General features: G+C 46.8%; 1 protein-coding gene across 2 annotated transcripts in view; it reads right to left on the bottom strand.

The window, feature by feature from the left end:
• Nucleotides 1–658: 658 nt before the first annotated feature.
• Nucleotides 659–17,862, bottom strand: part of VCL (vinculin) — a 106,895-nt gene continuing 89,691 nt past the window's right edge. Inside the window, exons 14-22 of one of the 2 annotated variants that reach the window (XM_037130631.2) lie at nucleotides 16,774–16,923; nucleotides 14,789–14,897; nucleotides 13,366–13,668; nucleotides 12,024–12,148; nucleotides 10,566–10,751; nucleotides 7,634–7,837; nucleotides 5,421–5,624; nucleotides 4,914–5,018; nucleotides 659–2,692 (exon numbers count right to left, since the gene is read on the bottom strand). In XM_037130631.2, coding sequence (XP_036986526.1) covers nucleotides 2,546–2,692; nucleotides 4,914–5,018; nucleotides 5,421–5,624; nucleotides 7,634–7,837; nucleotides 10,566–10,751; nucleotides 12,024–12,148; nucleotides 13,366–13,668; nucleotides 14,789–14,897; nucleotides 16,774–16,923 — 1,533 coding nt within the window. In that variant the 3' untranslated portion in view covers nucleotides 659–2,545. The remainder of the gene's footprint in view (nucleotides 2,693–4,913; nucleotides 5,019–5,420; nucleotides 5,625–7,633; nucleotides 7,838–10,565; nucleotides 10,752–12,023; nucleotides 12,149–13,365; nucleotides 13,669–14,788; nucleotides 14,898–16,773; nucleotides 16,924–17,862) is intronic. The other variant, XM_037130630.2, reaches the window with a different exon arrangement.

Below are 17,862 nucleotides of genomic sequence, written 5' to 3'. Positions count from 1 at the left end.
CACACATTGCTGAACTAATTCAGTCACTTTGGACATTTCCCTTTAACTCAAATAGGCTGGATTCTGGCTCCCTACTTGATAACTTTTCTAAGTTAAAGCAACACTAACTATATGTAGTCTTTTCATGATGTTTACCCCTCTCGCACCTGGAAAATCAGGCAAAAAACAGTGATGTCCCAGCTGTACGCCAAGAACTTGCTCCTGGTCTCTTAGTCAGTGCTTCCTCCAACAGCCCTGGTAGAACCCTGAAACCCTCTTGTTCTGTACTGGGCTTTGGAATATACCAAACAGACCTGCACATGTAACAGCTTCATCTTCTTCAGGGATAGCAACAGTCTCCGTGAATAGCTAGAACCATCTAAAATGATGACAAACTACTTCAACCAGAGGATGATCCACGTCATCTGGCTGCTCTCCTCCTGTTAACCTTCGTCACTTTTGCTCCATCTAGCATATAATTCCCAAAATTGTCCTTTATTATACAGATCTTTGTTACATAAACATAGCCCTGGTTTCTGCTACTTCCAGTACAACTTTGGATTAAATAAAGAGCTAGTTTCCAGATCTGGAGGATTAGTTTCATTGGCAATTTTTTTAAACAAAGGAGAAACCTGATCTAAAAGTTTCTACGAAAATAATATACCCATCATTTAAGGCATTATTTATACAAATGCACTTTATTATTTTAAACAGAACAAAAGAAAAGGCAGAAAATACTTGCATATAACAAATCCTAGCTTATAAATGTAGTTTTTTAGTGGTGATGTCGCTATTCATCATTCAAGGATTTTTTTTTTAATTTGCTTCACTGGGTCTGGAGCACTGATATTAGAGAAAAGCACATCGGCATAAAGTGTAAGCCAGTGCCTCAAAACACTGGAAGAACTTGAAGAGCAAACATGATTTTTCTTACTTCCTCAATCTTTAGTAAAAACAAAAGGTGATCTTTGGCATAGATTCATACTTTAAAGGCATTAATATTTCATTTATATCAGGTAAGCAACTATACAAATATGCTGAGGGCCTTGAAAATCATCAGTTAAAAGAAAATGAAGCCTGAGTGTACAGTACCAACTTAAGACAAAGTTTACACATTTCATGTTGGGATCGAACACACATTAGAGGTGGGAAGGAAGGACATTTGAGCAAGGGTCCTTACGCTTTTACTCATCCAGTTCTGGCTTTGGGAAGAAATACAGTTTCGTGTGCTGGGGAATGCTTAGAGAGCAGTGATGAGTGCAAAAAAGGAAAAACTCTTCTCTCTCCTTTTGCTAATAGGAAACTTGTGGTGATAACTGAAGTAGAACTAGGGAGGGAGGGCTATGTTTTGTTGAGGGAGGTAGGAATTACTGAGGCCTATTCCCATTGATTCAGCCCCAACAGCGCCAGCATTCCAGTCCACAAGGACCACTGTCCCTCTGTAGAGAGTGTCCTTCAGACAGGGCTGTCTTTCCATTAAACACTAGTGCGGGGCAAGCACCAATTCTTAGGACTGAATTTCAAAAGGATAAACAGGATCTTTCAAAATTACAAATGAACAAACGTATATCTTTTAAAATCTTGTTTAGGGAGGATGTGGGGCAAGAATATAAAAACCAGGATAGGAGACATGATTTGGTTAAAAAGTAAATGCAGCATTTCAGCTCAGAAAGAATAAGAGTTAAGAATGAATGGTAAGGCCTCAGCACAGACCTCTGCAGGCAGTGACAAAGCATGAAGCTCCTGGGAGTGGCCCTGCTGGGCCAAAGGGCAGGGCCACTCCCAGGCAACTCTGCCCCTCCAGGGACAGAGAGCACCAAGACACACAGTGTGTTCACGGGATGGCTGCCTTGGCAGGCTGAGGCAGGGTATGGGACAAGAAGTTTCCCTGGCACAGGTGTTGCGCAGGGACACAGTAAAGACAGAACCATGTGATTCTGTCATTGGATTTTATACGGTGGGAAACGGATTAAGCTGGGGGGAGGGACAGGGTGTGAATCCAGGATGCACAAACTAGGTCTCCCCAGAGGCCAACTTCCCCTACAGCAGTGAAGCTCACTTCTGAAAAGATCCCAGGTAGCAGAGCCAGGGAAGACAGGCGTGGTCAGCAGCAACATGGACAGCCCAAAACAAGTTTTGGAGGCACAGTGATTCCTTAACTGACTTGCCTGGGCCCTGGGTCTTAGGAGCCTGGTGGGGAGAGTAGGGAGCGGTGGGGGGAGAGAAGGACGCAGAGAGGGACCTGTCCCCTAGGGGACCAGGACAGAGCAGAGTGTCTGGCTAGTGTTCACTCGGATTCTGAGCTTATGTGAAGTCCGTGGGCTAGAAACCCAGTCTGTCTATCTGGAGACTGTGCAGGAGTATAATTGTGTTTGAGAACAGACACTTTCAGAGTGCCCATGACAAGAGTATAAATGTTTCCTAATGTGAAGAGGCCCCATTCCTTTCTGTTATATCCAGCCAGGATGTGGCTTTCAACCCCCCAGCAATTCTGGGTGGCTCCTGGAACTTAATAACTCATTCTGTTTAGCAGGGGGTTCTGTGCCAACCAGGTTCCATCAGGTGCCTACTGGTACCAGGGAGTCTTTCTAACCCAGCGCAGTGTAAATCCAGCATCTGTTCGAATTTTGATTGAAGCTGCTTCTGCTTCTCGGACAGTCTCCTTCACAGACTGCATGAGGTTCTGGGCATTGTGAACCAGCATCTCTGTAGCCTGCAGGGAATGAGGAGCTCTCCATTACTCAGTTCCTGACCAGCAGCCCTGCCTTCCAAACCAGCAGTTTCCCTTACCTGCACCTGGTACCCGCCCCGCCCTTGTCACATCACTGGTGGTTGAACTGAATCACCAAAGAAACCTAAACTGGCCCATCACTGATTGTATACTGTATCCCCAAAAGGCCTCTAGTGGATACTCTTTCCTGATCTTCAGAAAGCTGCTGCCTCTGGCTCTTGCTGTCCCCTCTACCTGAAATGCTCTTCTTCCAGGTCTCCCCTGGCTCACCCCTCAGCTTTCTCGGGTCTTCGCTCACTTGTAACCCTGGTGAGGCTCTCCCTGCTCACTTCATTTTAAACCACCTTCTCAACTCTCAACACTCGTCACCCTCCAATCCTTTCTTCATTTTCCTCCACAGAACCCATTATCACTAACTGATGCACTACATGTTTTACCTCAGTTGTTTTATCTAAAAATTAGGTCCCAAGAGGGCAGAGATCCATGTTGGTTCTGTTCACAGTTGCACTTCTGTGTTAGGACAATGCCTAGCACATAAGAGGTATTTCGTAAATGTTTAATTAGTGAATTAAAAAATAATTACATGAACAAACCAATCACCTTACAAATCCATGAAAATCTAGTGAAGTAAATCTTCTAAACACACAAAGTCACAGGACTGGGACCACACAGGTACTCTCCTGTAGCAGGTCAGAGAACTTATCACTCCATTGGCCCAGTAATTCTTTTTTTGCTTTTTTAATTCTTAACTATTTTTGAGCCACAGAACCTACAATGTAGTGAAAAATACTCACCTATGCAAAATTTGTACATGCAATTTCACAGGGTTCATGAGCTCAGAGAGGCATGACTATGGGCTAGAATTCCTGAAAGTTGATCTTTCTGCTTCAACAAACAAGCTAAGGCCTGGAGAAGTTCAGAGACTTTCCAACCAAAGTCACGCAATAGTCAGAATGAGGATCAAAACCTCTGACTTGCAGTCCTGTGATTTCTGCATTCTGCTACACTGTCCGTTTCTATCTTTTTTATTGGAATACTTAACAGAACAGAGTAGGTATTCCCAAGATACATTTTTGTTGGTTAAATAAATGATAAGGTCTGAAACTCTAAGCCCTACCCTTTCTTCCCTGCTTTTCCCACTTCCTTTGCTTGGGGCAGAAAAGATCACAAGACAGGAAACAGACCAGTGCCCACACCCTACCTAGAATACACAGAAGTAAGTTAGGGATGAAGATCCAGTTCCGTGGTTTGGGAGAAGAAAGAGTTGGGGCGAGAGCTGTTGGATCAAACACGATACGAAAGCAGCATTACCATTACCTGACTCCTCTAACACGTTCCTAGCCTCTCTCCTGGCCAACAGATCAGATTTTTCTCCAAAATTATCTGTGAGTTCCCCAAACGGAGAGATTGTGTCTATTTTTTTTAAACTATCCTATACAGGGCCTAATTCAGTGCCACACACATACCTGTTGTATGATGAGCTTGCCTGGGCAGTTCAACAAAATAGGAGCTACCTGCTATGAGAAGAAATTGGGAATCTGGCTCCCAGCAGAGCCTACTAGAGATAAGGAAAGGGAAAGGTGCTCAAATAAAGGCTTTCTGGAACACCTGGGCCACGTTTCCAGGAGGCAGGGAGAGAAGACAAACTCCAAGAAGTGGTTGCCAAGGCACAAACAAGAAGCATCACTTAAGAGGACCTCCCACCATCCTTATTTCAGACTCTGTTAAAGAGAAACACCTCCTTTGAGTTGTCATTTCAGCCTCAGCACAGGTTCCTGAAAAGCCTACACACTAGTCATCCTCCCTGAGGTAGTTACCACCCAGAGAATTAGGAAGCAGAAATCCTGTCCAGCCAAAAAACTACAGCAGGGCAAGCGCGAACAGGCACTGGAGGCCTCGAGAGCCACACTCACTGCAGGGTGGAAAAGAAATGAGCAAAGTCCTCACTGTTACTGATTCAGACACCTAACCTCCCTTAGGCCTCAATCTCCCACCTAGAAAACAACAAAAGTTGCACAAGAGCTTTCCTTTCCCTCCCAAATGTTTGACGCATCTCTCCAGCCCAGATGCCCCTCCGAGAGACTGAAGTCCCATCCCACACACTGACTACTCAGGTCACAGCACAGCTTCCCCGAAGCTAAACGGAATCGCTATACGGTGGCACAGCAGCTGTTGGCAAAAACCAGAAGCAGCAGGCACGTACCTGCTCAGACTCCTCATCACTGATGTTGGTCCGGCCCAGCATGGTGGCCTTCACTGTGGACAGGATTTTGAGCTGGGTGCTTATGGTTGGGATTCGTTCACAAACCTAAAAAGACATTTTAACTTAGTGTTTTTCTTGCCTGCAAGTTGCTGGAGGGCAAAACTTATCCCCCTCAGTATTGCCAGCAGCCAGCATACAGAAGGCACTCAATAAATTAGCAACAGGACTCCGCTTGTTTTCCTCCAAGGATCAATAGAGTCCCTTTGCACAGAAAGGGAAGCATTAAAATTCTTTCACTTGATTAGGAAATAAACTTTCCTGTATCTGCCTTTCCCAAATACCCACATGTACTTCCCTTTCTGCTACTTCTTCCCACTTTGAAGTGTCTCCTCCTTGCTCTCCACTTTTCTCTTTCCTGCTCTTCTTCCCACCACATCCCCCACCCTGACTCTCACACACACACACACACACACACACACACACACACACACACACACTCCTCGGTACCTGTAAGAGGTTCGTTCTAATCCGCTTGTCTGTGCACTGCTTGGCAACCTCCTTGGCCAACCGAGTGACCTCATCTGAGGCCTTGGCGATGTCCTTGGCACACTGAATCAATGCCCGCTTGGTACCGCTGCCCCCTCTTACCAGCCGAGACATCTCAGCCATCAGCAGAGCCATGCGCTTGGCTGCGGCGATGATGTCATTGCCCTAGAAAGAGGCAAATACGCAGCATGAGCTCAGACCACAGTCTGACCAAGTGAGGGAAGGCCGTAGAAGCACAGAGGAGAGAAAAGGAGCCTGCTGCTCCAGCAGCCTCTGGAAGGAGGAAAAGAGGATAAAGAGACTGTTTCTGAGTGACAAGGACAGCACAAGAGAAACAGGCCGAGAGAAGAGAGAGCCAGGGCACTCACCCTAGCACTTGTGAGAGAAAGTGGAAGAGAGAGAGAAACCGACCGAAAAAGGAAGAACTGAGTATTAGTCCGACAGGGCAGCGTGTGCGCCCCAGGCAGAGCACTAAACAAGCACTTCAGCATCTCCAGGTTAATCAGGTCAACAAAACGGGGTTGGGCCACATGGTTGGTTAAGCAGGCATGTTCCTTTCTGCAGGGAAAGCAGCAGAGCTGGCCTGAGGGGAAAAACACAGAGAAGCCACTCCAGATGCTGAGGTCAGACCCTTGTTCTTATTACAAATAGCTGCCAAGCACTGTCTCTGCTAAACTAGAATTTAAAACCCAAGTAACCATAATTGGCTTTGATAAAAAAAACAAACACGTATTTTGTGACCTGGACTGCTCCTACTCTCCCTCAACTGTCCTACCAGCCTAAGGGAACATAACTATTTTAACTTTGCACCTTTAAAAAGGCCAAGAATCAACTCTTCCATCCCCTCAAATAAGTGGCTTCAATTAAAGAAACGTCCAGCTGAGAGGATGCCGAGGGAGGCATCAGGAAAATAAAAACATGAGCCAAACTGCAAATGCAACCCCCACCCCACCTAGCAGCGCCTATTTCAGGTGTGGCATTTTGGTTCATTTAAACCTTCATGGGTCGATAAAGAATGCACAAGTAATTTGCTTTATGTCCTCAAAAGGCTCTCTTTTGGCTGGTAACAACCAAAATATAACAATTGCATTGTTCAAAATACCCCAAAGGCCAGGCTGTACTCATTTTTCCCCTCACGCTTCTCGATTTCCCTACGATGCAGTGACTCACACAAACCATGCCGCTGCGGGCGCTGTGCGCACGACCTCCACAGGCACCAGGAGTGGCTGATGGTTTATGCTAGAAGGCGTGCACCAGCCCAGACAGTATCTGAGGCCGGAGAGAGCACAGGTGTGTGAAGAAGTCATGAGAACAGGGGTATGTTAGACAAGGCCCTCTGGGCCCACCTCTTCCAGCGCAGACCTGGGATCATTCTAAGACGTCATGACCTTGGTTAGAAGACAGTGTAGTGCCAGGATTAGTTATTACCCGGTACTCTTCAAACCCCTTCTCCTTGCAACATGCCGCCTTCCAAGGGAAAAAAGTGATCATCCCCACCCCACCCCCCACCCCAAACTAGCATTGGTTCGGTCTCCAAGGCCAAAGCTGTGCGGCTGCCTGCCCTGCAGCCCGAGCTCTCTCTGTTCCCCACTCCCGCCCCTCCCACTGAAATGTGGACAAGCAGTCAATGGTGCCCCTTTCCCTGTGGGCTCCCATTAAGGCTGGCATCGGCCACTCAGCCAAATGCAGGGCAGCAAGAGGCCCCCCTCAGAGAGCCTGCATCTGGAGCTACTTTTCACCCTGATCAACTCTGCTGAGGCATCAGTGCATCAGTGAGAGGTCAGTGGGAGGAGGGGGAAGTATGCAAAGCTCAGTGGTCAGGCCAGGTGACCTCTTAATGGTCTACAGTGGTTCCTGACCTACAAATCATTGGGAGAAGCATCCACGGCTTCCCAAGGGGTGTAAGATTCCAATAGTGGCTACAGGTTGGTGAATCCTTTCAAAAGTGACCCCATCTCTCTCTAGCCCCCCAACATAAATGCAATCCCATTAATCTGGCATTAGCAGACCTATCAAACTTGTGAAGCCAGTCCTAACAACAAGGTGCAGAGAGACAGATGCCCGCCCTGCCCAGACTCACAGGACCCGCACAGATCACGAGTGATGCAACGTGTCAAGGCTGCACATGGCCGGATGCATTTGGAGCGGCCCCAACTGGGGGTGCTAATCAGTACCTTACTAGACCACTTGGTAGCTTCCCGATGCAATGACTGAGCCGCAGCCAGAATGGGTTGGTTGACCGGCTGATTGGATGGCATTAACAGCAGCTCAGGTTCGTAATCGTCTTCCATGTCAGGGGGGACAGGGAACCCCACAGCATCAGCCGCATCTGCCTCAGCTACAACACCTATACCCACCTCTGCGGCTGGGGTACCCGGCTTTGTCGATGGCAGGAAGGATGAGAAACAGGGAAAGTGTTAGTAAGAGCAGTCGGACTTGGGGAACTGAGCTGCGGCTGGTCTAGTAACCAAAGCTTGCCCGGTACAGGAATGAAAACGGCACACGCCTCAGGAGCCTGAGGAACCAAGCTCCAGGGAAGGAGGACACTCAGGCTGCAGCCCAGGCCAGGCCACCCTCTTCGACGTGGCACGAAAGAAAGAGACCCACTCCAGCAGCAACGGGTTTCCAGAGAAATATGCATACTAAGAAGCAAGTGGCATTTCTTTCTTGTACACCTTACTGCCAAAATTTATCTTGCCAAGAGTGATTTTCAAGTCAGAATATGTTTGAGGAGCCAAACAACAAAACACTAGTAGCTCATTACTTTTCAAAGAAATCCAGGGAGAAAACGTAAATGCAGTCACACGAGTGGCTTTGAAGAGAATTCAGTGAACACCCCGCTGACCCATACGGATACTGTTCTACATCTTCCTGGACACAGGAAGTGACTTTGGTCAGCTCTACCACTCCCAGACTCAGGTGATTATTTCCTACGGGAGGTAAAGTCCAGGAATTAGAAATGGTACATCCGAGGCCATGGATAGCAAGTGAGGAAACAGGCAAAAAAGCAACCACAACGGTGAGGCAAAGAGGACTGATCAAGTACCCCACCGCCACCCCGCTGAAAAGGAACCTCGGGAAGGTGCCTCGTCCAGCCACGGCCCTTAGGGAAACCCACGTCAACCAGCTCTCTCTGTACCCCTCCAGGGCTTCAGAGACGCTTCCACAGTCGCGCGCTGCACCCACTGCTGGTACTGATTCAGAAAGCTGTTCTCTGTGTACAGTCTATCTCTCTCCTGCTGCAAAATAGGCTTCTCCCTCCTCCCGACACTCAATTTACATATTTCACAGATAAGACAATACGTGGACTTGGCAACTGACCCAGGATGATCTCAAAGGAGGAGCCCAAAATTGGTACCCATGAGAGAATAAGACTCATGCGGGGGAGAGGAAGAATCTACTACCAGGAACAAGGATTCTGAAAGGCCAGGTGAGGAGGCAGAGATGCCGACAGTAGGGCGGGGGGGAGGGGGGGGTGGACTGCCTCAATGAAGCAGAACCACTCGTGTGAAAAATAGTGAGCTCAGATTCATTGGATCAAACATCTCTAACAACAGGAAGTAGGCATTCGTGTGGAACTTTATTTGAGGTTGCTGTCACTCCAAAAAGTCTTACCCTGCACAGGAAACCTGTCTCTAAAAGGTGACGACAAAGCGGGAAGATTGAAGGCAAACGTGGGTTCAATTACCAACCAGATCCTTTCACCTGAACTCTGTCTCAACCAGGATTCATCATCCCCAGGCCTCAGAGGACAGGCCAGCTCACTGCTGCTGGGATTTAGAGTCCTGAAGTATATAAAGACAGATAAACAGACACACATACCACCGCCACCCAAACACACACGGTTCAAGAAGCTCCCGACTTCTCAGAGCTCAAAGTCAGCAATCTCCTGATGCTCCGAACCTCCAACACAGCCAACCCTGCGGACTTCTGGCCACAAATGGCTCAGCGCAGCACACATGAGGGCTCGTGTTTTCTGCCCCCAAGTTTTATCTTTATCTTTATAATTCATATATGTTTTGTCTTCTGTGGCACAATGTATCTGGGTTTAATGTGATGTGATTTAAATTCCCTTGAAAAATCTTTGAGTAAAACCAACCTTCCTGGCCACTCCAACCCCACTCCCCAAGTATAGTGGGGGCTCTGCAACTGGTCCCAGGGGTGTGCAAGCCCCAGATGCAGAGGTGCAATTACAAATAATTCCATGGGTCAGGTCCAACACCAGAAAGGTCATCATTCCTTCACAGAACCTGGACTCAGAGCTAACCATTCAGAAAAATGTAGAGTTAAAAACCCAGCCTGAAAAAAACAAGATTAACCGCATGTGCGGAAAGACCCTGAGAACTACATTCAACACAAGAACTTGAGTGGGCTGCGGGCATGAAAGAACGAAGGCAAAGAGACAGTGGGAGGAAAGATCCAGGGTCATATTAGAAAAGGTTTAAAACTGAGCTAGAACTGCATTTCACAGCAAAATCAGCAATAACATTTAGCTCTTATCAAGGAAAGCTACCGCGCACTTTTCAGGACTCTGGGGGAAAGAGGCAAAAGTTATTCACAGAACGTGACTGCTCTAGCATCCAAATTTTCACCAACCACATTAATATTTATACTTTCAGGTTTGCTGAGCTGGAATTAGCCTGGAGCTGTCTTGAGTTGAAGGGCAAGATGATTTTGAGAAAAAAAAACATGGCTTCTAAGACACAAGCTACTCACTTCTATGAAAAAAGAGAGAAAATGTAAACATTTCATCTAGCTGCGGCAGAGCACACGGAAGACAGTTTCACGTTCAGAGAGCTGATAATTAGCAAGAGAGCACCTAGGAAAGAAAAGCAATTTCTAAAAGACCCCAAACGTCCAGGGTGCAGCACATGACATTCTAACGGACAGAATCCTCCTCTCAAACGCAGGCGCCCTAGCTCTCACTTCTGCTGCTAGGAGAAACCATCAAGCACCAGGCACATCTCACGAAACTGCAACTAAGAAGAGGATCACACCCTTAACACAGGAACCAAAACAGAGAGGGGTGACTTTCCAAATAGATTGTTCCTACTGGGTGTTGTACATGGTTCATCCTTTCTCAACGAGAAAAGCTTCATTACTTACCTTGCTGGACCATTTGCGAGCTTCATCATGGAGCTGCCTGGCAGCCATCATCATTGGCTGGTTAATCGCCTCCCCAGCTTTCTGCTCAGGGAACTCTTCATCCTTCTCCTCTGGGGGTGGCGGTCTGGGAGGAGGGACCTCACCCTCTGGTAGGGGTGGTTTGGGAGGAGCAAGCTCATCTGTCAGCTGAGAAAGAATTACCAGGTTGTAAGGAAAACCCTAGCAACTACTCCCCCCTGGAATTCTTTCCTTTCCTCCAAAAAGCATCCCCAGCAAAGCCACCCACATTTGCTCCACATAAGACCACCCACACTGAGCACAGCAACATCTGCTTCAATCTCAACAGAAGCATATTTTCTTTCTTGTTTTCTCCACAAAAAGCTAGCAGCTACTGTTTTGGACACATCCCAGGGAGGCATGCACAGCACTACCAGACCACGGATTCTCAGAGGTATAGGTTCTGGCCCCGACTCTGCTGGGGGGAAGCTGCACAGACAGGTGACTTCTCCTCTGGCAGTGAGGGGCAGCTAGACCGAAGGACTTCTTGATTCCAACCACTGTGACTCTACTGATTGCATAAGGAGCCGTCCCAGAGGAGCCGTCTCCATGGCCCTAACCACCCACCCAGCAGCCCGGCTGGAAGGCATCAGATGCAGCGTTGGAGGCGGGGGAGGCACTGCTCCTCCGCTATGGGTACAGTGACCCAATTTCGTCCTAACCCAACTTAGAAACTTACATTTTTTAGTGACATGAAATACAGGAAAGTGAATCAAGTAGAGTAAATCAAATTACTGCCTTGATTAAGCTATTTTCAATATGATTAAGAGTAAATGTCTGAAAATCATCACTATTTCTGATTCTAGGATTTGTATCTACAAGACACTGCCCAGCGAGCCTCCTCCTAAAGCAGTTATCCATAGAAGAATAAATTCATGGTACTTTGGGGGGCATCAAAAGATTTTTAATTATAGTTGGGGGTAAAACCTTAAAAATAAAGATTGTATTGCTTTTGTTACTAAAAAAAAAAGTAAAGGAACGAAGAACCTACGTAAGATTCTAACAACCTCAGTTTTGCCATTATCATCTGGGAACATAAAATCTCACCTCAGACTATGCAGCTCCCCCCGCCCGCCCGCCACACTCCTCACTAACTCTCCCCACTAACTCCTCAGTCATGGCAGCCACACTTACCAAAGCCAGCTCCTTTGCTCCAGCCACTCCCCATCACAGCAGGCCAACAGCCAGAGCCCCACCTCCCCAGCACACACCATGCAGAAGCACTGGCTTAGGACTCCGTGAGATTTAGGAATGAAAATCAAGTCATGCCTCCGACTAAGATTCAAGTAAAAGCTAAACAAAGGCACCCGGTGATTGAGACTCCAGAACACAATCTACCTCTCTCCTGCTACAGCCCCACACCCTGCTGCTCACTTCCCCCACCTGTCTGAGCTTACTTACCCGGAGCTGTTCAAGGTCTGGCGGAGGAGGTGGGAAGTCAGGCTCCTGAGGTTGGAAGGCTTCTCTGACCTTGGCCACAGCTCCCAGGATCCGGTATCCCGAGTCCAGGAAGCTCTTTTGCAGGCCTAAACACAAGACACCCTCACTTTCAGCAGGGCAGGTCAGTGCCCTGGAGCACTGTCTGTCCAGCAGAAGAACTGGTTTCCATTAACAAAAGGTGGATGTGAAGCTGCCAGCAAGCAACACAGGCTGTGACTAAAGGGGAAGGGAGGTAAGGCAAGGCTGCCGCCGGGGTCTGGAAGAGTTGGAAGTGTCACGAACAGCTGTTCCCTGCGGTGTTCACGATGCCTGCTCGCCTGCCCCACGAATGTACTCAGGACATTCCTGGGTGCGAACACTCTGGGCTCAGCCGGTGTTCATCGCTCCTCTCACAGATACGTCTGCCCAGCCCAGCACAGGGAGATGTCAGTGTCAGATTGAGCACACACTCCCTGGAGCACTTCTCACCTTTCTCCCTGCTCCTTTGCTACACCTGGCATTCAGCCTATTAACCCCTATGCAGAGTTGCTACTGCTAACTGTGTCCACTCGCCTGGATTCAGGAATCTGCTCGAACTATCAGAAACTCCAGTTAGAAAAGAGCATGTGCTTAGTGAGGGTGGGTTGAGGATACTAGCACGATTCTGCCTGGGCCAGGGATGGATCAGGTAGCTCCTCCTTCCCACTCTCACACCGACTAGCTGGTGCTCAGACAAGGCGAGAGGCATTGCGTGCTCAGAACAAAAGGGAATTCAGATGTTTCCAACCAAAGTGGTGGCAACATCTTTAGTAGTGCTGAAAATGTGGTAAAATTTGACTACAGAAAACCCAGACTTTTTGGTGTAGAACCATGAGACCCAAAGGGCAACTTAAACCCTCCAGATTTGACAGAAACAGATAAGAGAATGTTTTACAGAGAAAAGGCATTTTAAGAAAAGCAGAAGTTATGCCAGTTACATAAGCTAAACAGTTGGTAGATTGGTAATCATGCATCTTTTGAGAAATTTCCAAAATAATGACTAAACTGGGCCAGGAGCTATGCCAGTCAGGCAACGTTAGCAAGTGCAGAGAAGTGGGTCCAGAGAAACTAACTTACAAAAAACCTGCCAATATTGCAGAAAACATTCCGTCCAACATTATGTTGGACAGAAAAAGATCAATCTAGCACCCTCAAACTAAGTACCTGGAGTTTTTGCTCCCAGACTTTGCACATGGTGGTTGTGGGGGGGCATATTCTCTCACCACCCTGTCAGCTTCCTGAGCTAACCCCTCAGCCGCGGTGAGCCACACCACGCATTGCTTACCAGGGTCGGAAATGTTTCCAGCCACAGCCTTTGCATCCATCACCATTGGGGAGATGGTTTTGCTCAGTTCATCAGAGGCGGCCTTCACAGCCTCGCGGAACTTGGGATCCTCAGAGTTCTCCACCTCCCGCTTAGCCACCAGCAGGATGCGGTTGGCCCTGCGAGCAATGCTGGTTGCTCCAGCGACCAGCATCTGAGGCTGAATGTTGGCCATGGCTACTTTGCACTTGTCCAGGTCTTTTTTAATTGCTTCTTCAGAAGCATCCAACAGAGATTTGGTATCAATGGCTTCGTCCACCAGCCCTGTCAGGAGAATAGAAATGGAATTTAATTTCTATTTTGAAGAACAGAGACTCCAAAATGCTGCTGCCCAAGTTTCTTATGTGAAAGTACAATACCTAGAATTCCCTCCTTGAGCTCAAAGTCCTTCTTACACAATCAAAAGCTTCCAGGTGAAGACCATAGTAAAAAAGGAGAAGAAAAAGCAGCAGCAGCAGCAGCAGCCACCCAGGAGGCCACACAGACTCACAGCATTTACACCAGCAGTGGCCACTGGCCTTCTCTCTAGCACAGACAACCAGAACTGCATCGGCATCAGGAGGAAACAAGAATTGCGTCTGAAACCTTCGCCACGTTATCTGTTAATAACATTTTCTCCCTTCCCATCTTACTCCCCAGCCATCTGTTGCTTGTTGGCAGCCTGTAGTGGCCAAGATGAGCCACGCGGAGGACTCCAATAACCTCACAGCCTGCTTCTTGTTTCTGTAGCCTCTCTTCGGGCACCTCAGCAGCTCCACTTTCATCTCTGGCTGCTGCGGACCCAGACCCCTGTCGCAGCAGGTGCTGAGGGGAGCCGGAGAGCCTACATCCTCGTTCCTTCCCTTCTCGCCATCCCTCCCTTCACAGACAATGAAGAAGCTTCGGAGGTGCCACTTCAACTGCACAGACACGGCTTGTAGGTGGTTGGTTTCTCCTTTTTTTTAAACTACGTAGTTGATAAGTTGGAGGAAACTCTGAGACAAGTTGTATTAAATGGTAGCTATTGTGGTTCCTTGAAATGTGAACCCACTGAAAATGACAGGGACACTCACTGTGTCCACAAACACCGCCTCCCAGCCTCTGAAACCAAACTCTGGCTCAGGCTGAGCAAAGACACTATTCAAAGAGAAGATAGGAGCCGTAACAATGAACATCACACCCGGAGGGCGGCATTAAAATAAAAGAGACTCAAAGAGTCTCTCTTCGGAAAAAGTTGCAAGGCTTGAATGAGAAGCCGCCACTGCCGAGCAGCCTTAATCAGCGCCAAGTACACCGTCGGGCACATGACCGCCCCTTTATCCAATTACAGCTGAGTAACACAACCGGCCCGCTCGGGTTTCTCCGAGCTCCTCGGAGGAGATGAGAACTTCGCACACAACTCTACCTGTCATTTTTTCAACATTATCAATCCACTGGTTCTTCATGGTCTCAAAATGTTCATAAGCAGCTTGGTTTCCAGGATTCCTAAGTAGAATACGAGCAGCGGAGACAACCTGCCGATGACAAAGCAAACTTTCAACACGGGAGCACTCCGCCACTCCAAACAAGCCTTCGGGGAAGCTTTCCACTTTCCACCTACAGATGGCACCATAAGGCCAAAAACTGACAAGTCTCTTTTCAGACTGAACCTACTAGGTTTGGTCTCACAAACATCCCCAGAATGGGCCCTGCCAAAAGGTTTTATAGTCATGGCCTTGTTTTAAGAAGGTAAAAAATAACAAAGTAAATGGGTATTCACTTGATACTGCAGAATATTTAAAAAATGCTATATACTAAATCCTTGGTGTCAAGTCATCCACCTTTAGAAAAATCACCACTGAAAAGATACTAAAAGCTACTCAAAATTCGTTTATGAATATTTACAAAAACTGTCTACAGTTAACAAAGTACTTTTACAACGACTATCTTATTAAATCTGCACAACCCTGTGATGGAGACAGAACAAGTAATTTTTCCATTTTATAGCTGCAAAAACCAAGACTCAGAAAATTTAAGCAATTTGCTCAAGAAGTCCCACCTAGTCACTTACAGCACTTGGGGAAGGGATTAACATTTACTGAGTATTTATCTGCTAAATTACAGGCTGTACATTCATCCTCTTAATCCTCAAAACAACCCATGAGGAAGGCATTCCTTCCACTGTACAGATGAGGAAACGAGGTCACAGATTTCATACCCAGACCCGTCTCCAAAGTCCTTGCCTCAAAGTCCATAGCTGGTGCCTTAAGTCGAGTTTTCTGCTTCTCTTTTTGAGAAATCTTATTTTTATACAGAAAACCTATGCTTTCTTTTTTTTTTTAAGACATTATTCATTTATCTTTAGAGGAGAAGGGAAGGAGAGAGGGAGCGAAATATCAATGTATGGTTATCTCTCATGCATCCCCTGCTGGGAAATGGCCTGCAACCCAGGCATGTGTCCTGACTGGGAATCAAACCACAATCCCTTAGTTCACAGGTCCATGCTCAATCCACTGAGCTACACCAGCCAGGGCGAAGCCTATGCTTTCTATTCCACATTTCATGGAATTTTTTAAAGCAAGATAGACATTCATTTTATGGAAGACTTTTCAAAAAGTTGGACAAGTGTGACTTTTCAAGTGAATCAAACTTGTTACCATTCCAATTGGGCACAAGCGAACAATTAAGAGATGTGCTTATTTCCCTGTCTCTCTCTGCAAGTTCCCACCAAAGCCAATCACAGGTTTGTAAAGCCCAGCACGGTTCCTGATGTGTCAGAGGCACTCAGGAGGTATCTGCTGAGTAAATGAATGAAAAAATAATGAATTTTCTATAGTTTGATGAGAAGAAATACACAAACATCAAACTAAATGATCTTGAAGTAGTATTTTTAAGAACACCTATCACCTGTTAGAACTTTAATCCCTGTCCAGTTAACTCGTTCTCGTTTGTCTGCACTCTGCCAGCGTACTACTCACGGTGTACTAGCTGTCTTGGTTCGTTAATTAAGTAGAAAGAAGAAAACAAGTTATGGGAATAAATGACTAAACAACAACAAAAAAAAAACCTCAAAGGGACATGGGAAAAGGCATAAGCTCTAAAATCAAAACAAAGTAAAGCTTAAGCTCTCAAGGTTGTCCAAACATTTCCCTAAGTGTGAGTGTGTCTACGGGGAGGCCGCGGGGGAGGGGAGCAGCTTATTCGTTTTTTCTACTTTCAAAACTAATTTATTGTCATTGTAAAAAATGCAAGCAATACAAAAGCGATCTTGACACTAAGGGTATGTGTGTTTTATTTATGACATCTTACAGTACGTGTTCAAAAATGTATAGAAACACTTCTGTAATTAATGTTCTTTACTGAATACCACATGGGGAGGGCTGAACCGGTGAAAAGGAAGCGAAACCTAACCTGGGGTGTGAGTTCTCGGGCTGTCTTCACCGAAGCCTGGATTCCTTCCACTGTTGATTTGTTGGCAGTTCCAACAGCAGCCGCCTTTTCAGCTGTGGCGCCAAGCCTTCCCGAATGGTTCTCAAAGTTAGCTGCCCTCTCATCGAACACCTTGAGGTAAATAACGACAGTAAAAAAATTTATTTAAATAAACAGTTCTCACAGCCTAAGAAAAGTCTTTCTTTAAGCAGAGGCAGCAACCACTCGAGCAAAGGCTTCAGAGATGACATCAACCCCTAGTCAATAAGACTAGTCAATAAGACAGTCCAACACCAAGTCTGGGCCGTGCCGTCTCGCGTACCCTTGGATTTCAGTTCAACTAGTGCTTACCAAGTGCAAACAGGACACTTGGCTCTGTGTAGTCTGTAATAAGAGTTCACGGAATGTAAAGACTTAATCTCCACTCCCAAAAGGTTTATCCTAGTCTAATGCACACACAAACCCACTCCAGGCTCCAGGGCAAGTTGCTGGGAACATTAAAAGCCAAGAATATCCAGAATCCCAGAGCTCCAGCATCCTCAGGACAGCATCCCGTATGTCCAACTAGCATTAATGGTGTAGAAACTCTGCCCTGGACACCCACAGGGAAAAAACGCGGCTGGTGCCCACAACCAGGAACTGACACAGGGGTAGGGATGGCTGACTTTTATTATCCCAAATGCAAAACCATCACCAAATTCTTCATTCAGCTCTCACATTTTTTAAAAGTGAACTTTTCTTTTTGACATGGATATTATACAAGGCTGCATAACATGAAAGGGATGATTTAACTTAGATAAAATGACAAAAGATCTTCTGTCATTGGTTTGCATAACATTACTGGAATTAATGCTTGAAAAAGCGAGGTATTCCAAACAGCACTGAGTCGGGTTAATGCTATACGCAGAGCATGTCAGAAATTGCCCAGCAAAATCCATCCTCTCCTTTCCTTCCCCTGAGGGTCTGCCAGTCCACACTCAGAGAGTAGTTTGGCTCTGGCAGACAATCTCCAAAGGTCTCTTGGTTCAAGAGCAGGCTCCAATCTCATTGCCAGGGTTCTGTGTTTACCGA

Source organism: Artibeus jamaicensis, unplaced genomic scaffold (assembly GCF_021234435.1).
Source record: "Artibeus jamaicensis isolate MK-2021 breed Jamaican fruit bat unplaced genomic scaffold, CSHL_Jam_final contig_332, whole genome shotgun sequence".
In the NCBI taxonomy this organism is placed as follows: domain Eukaryota; kingdom Metazoa; phylum Chordata; class Mammalia; order Chiroptera; family Phyllostomidae; genus Artibeus; species Artibeus jamaicensis.
This window is presented reverse-complemented; position numbering and strand designations above follow the sequence as displayed.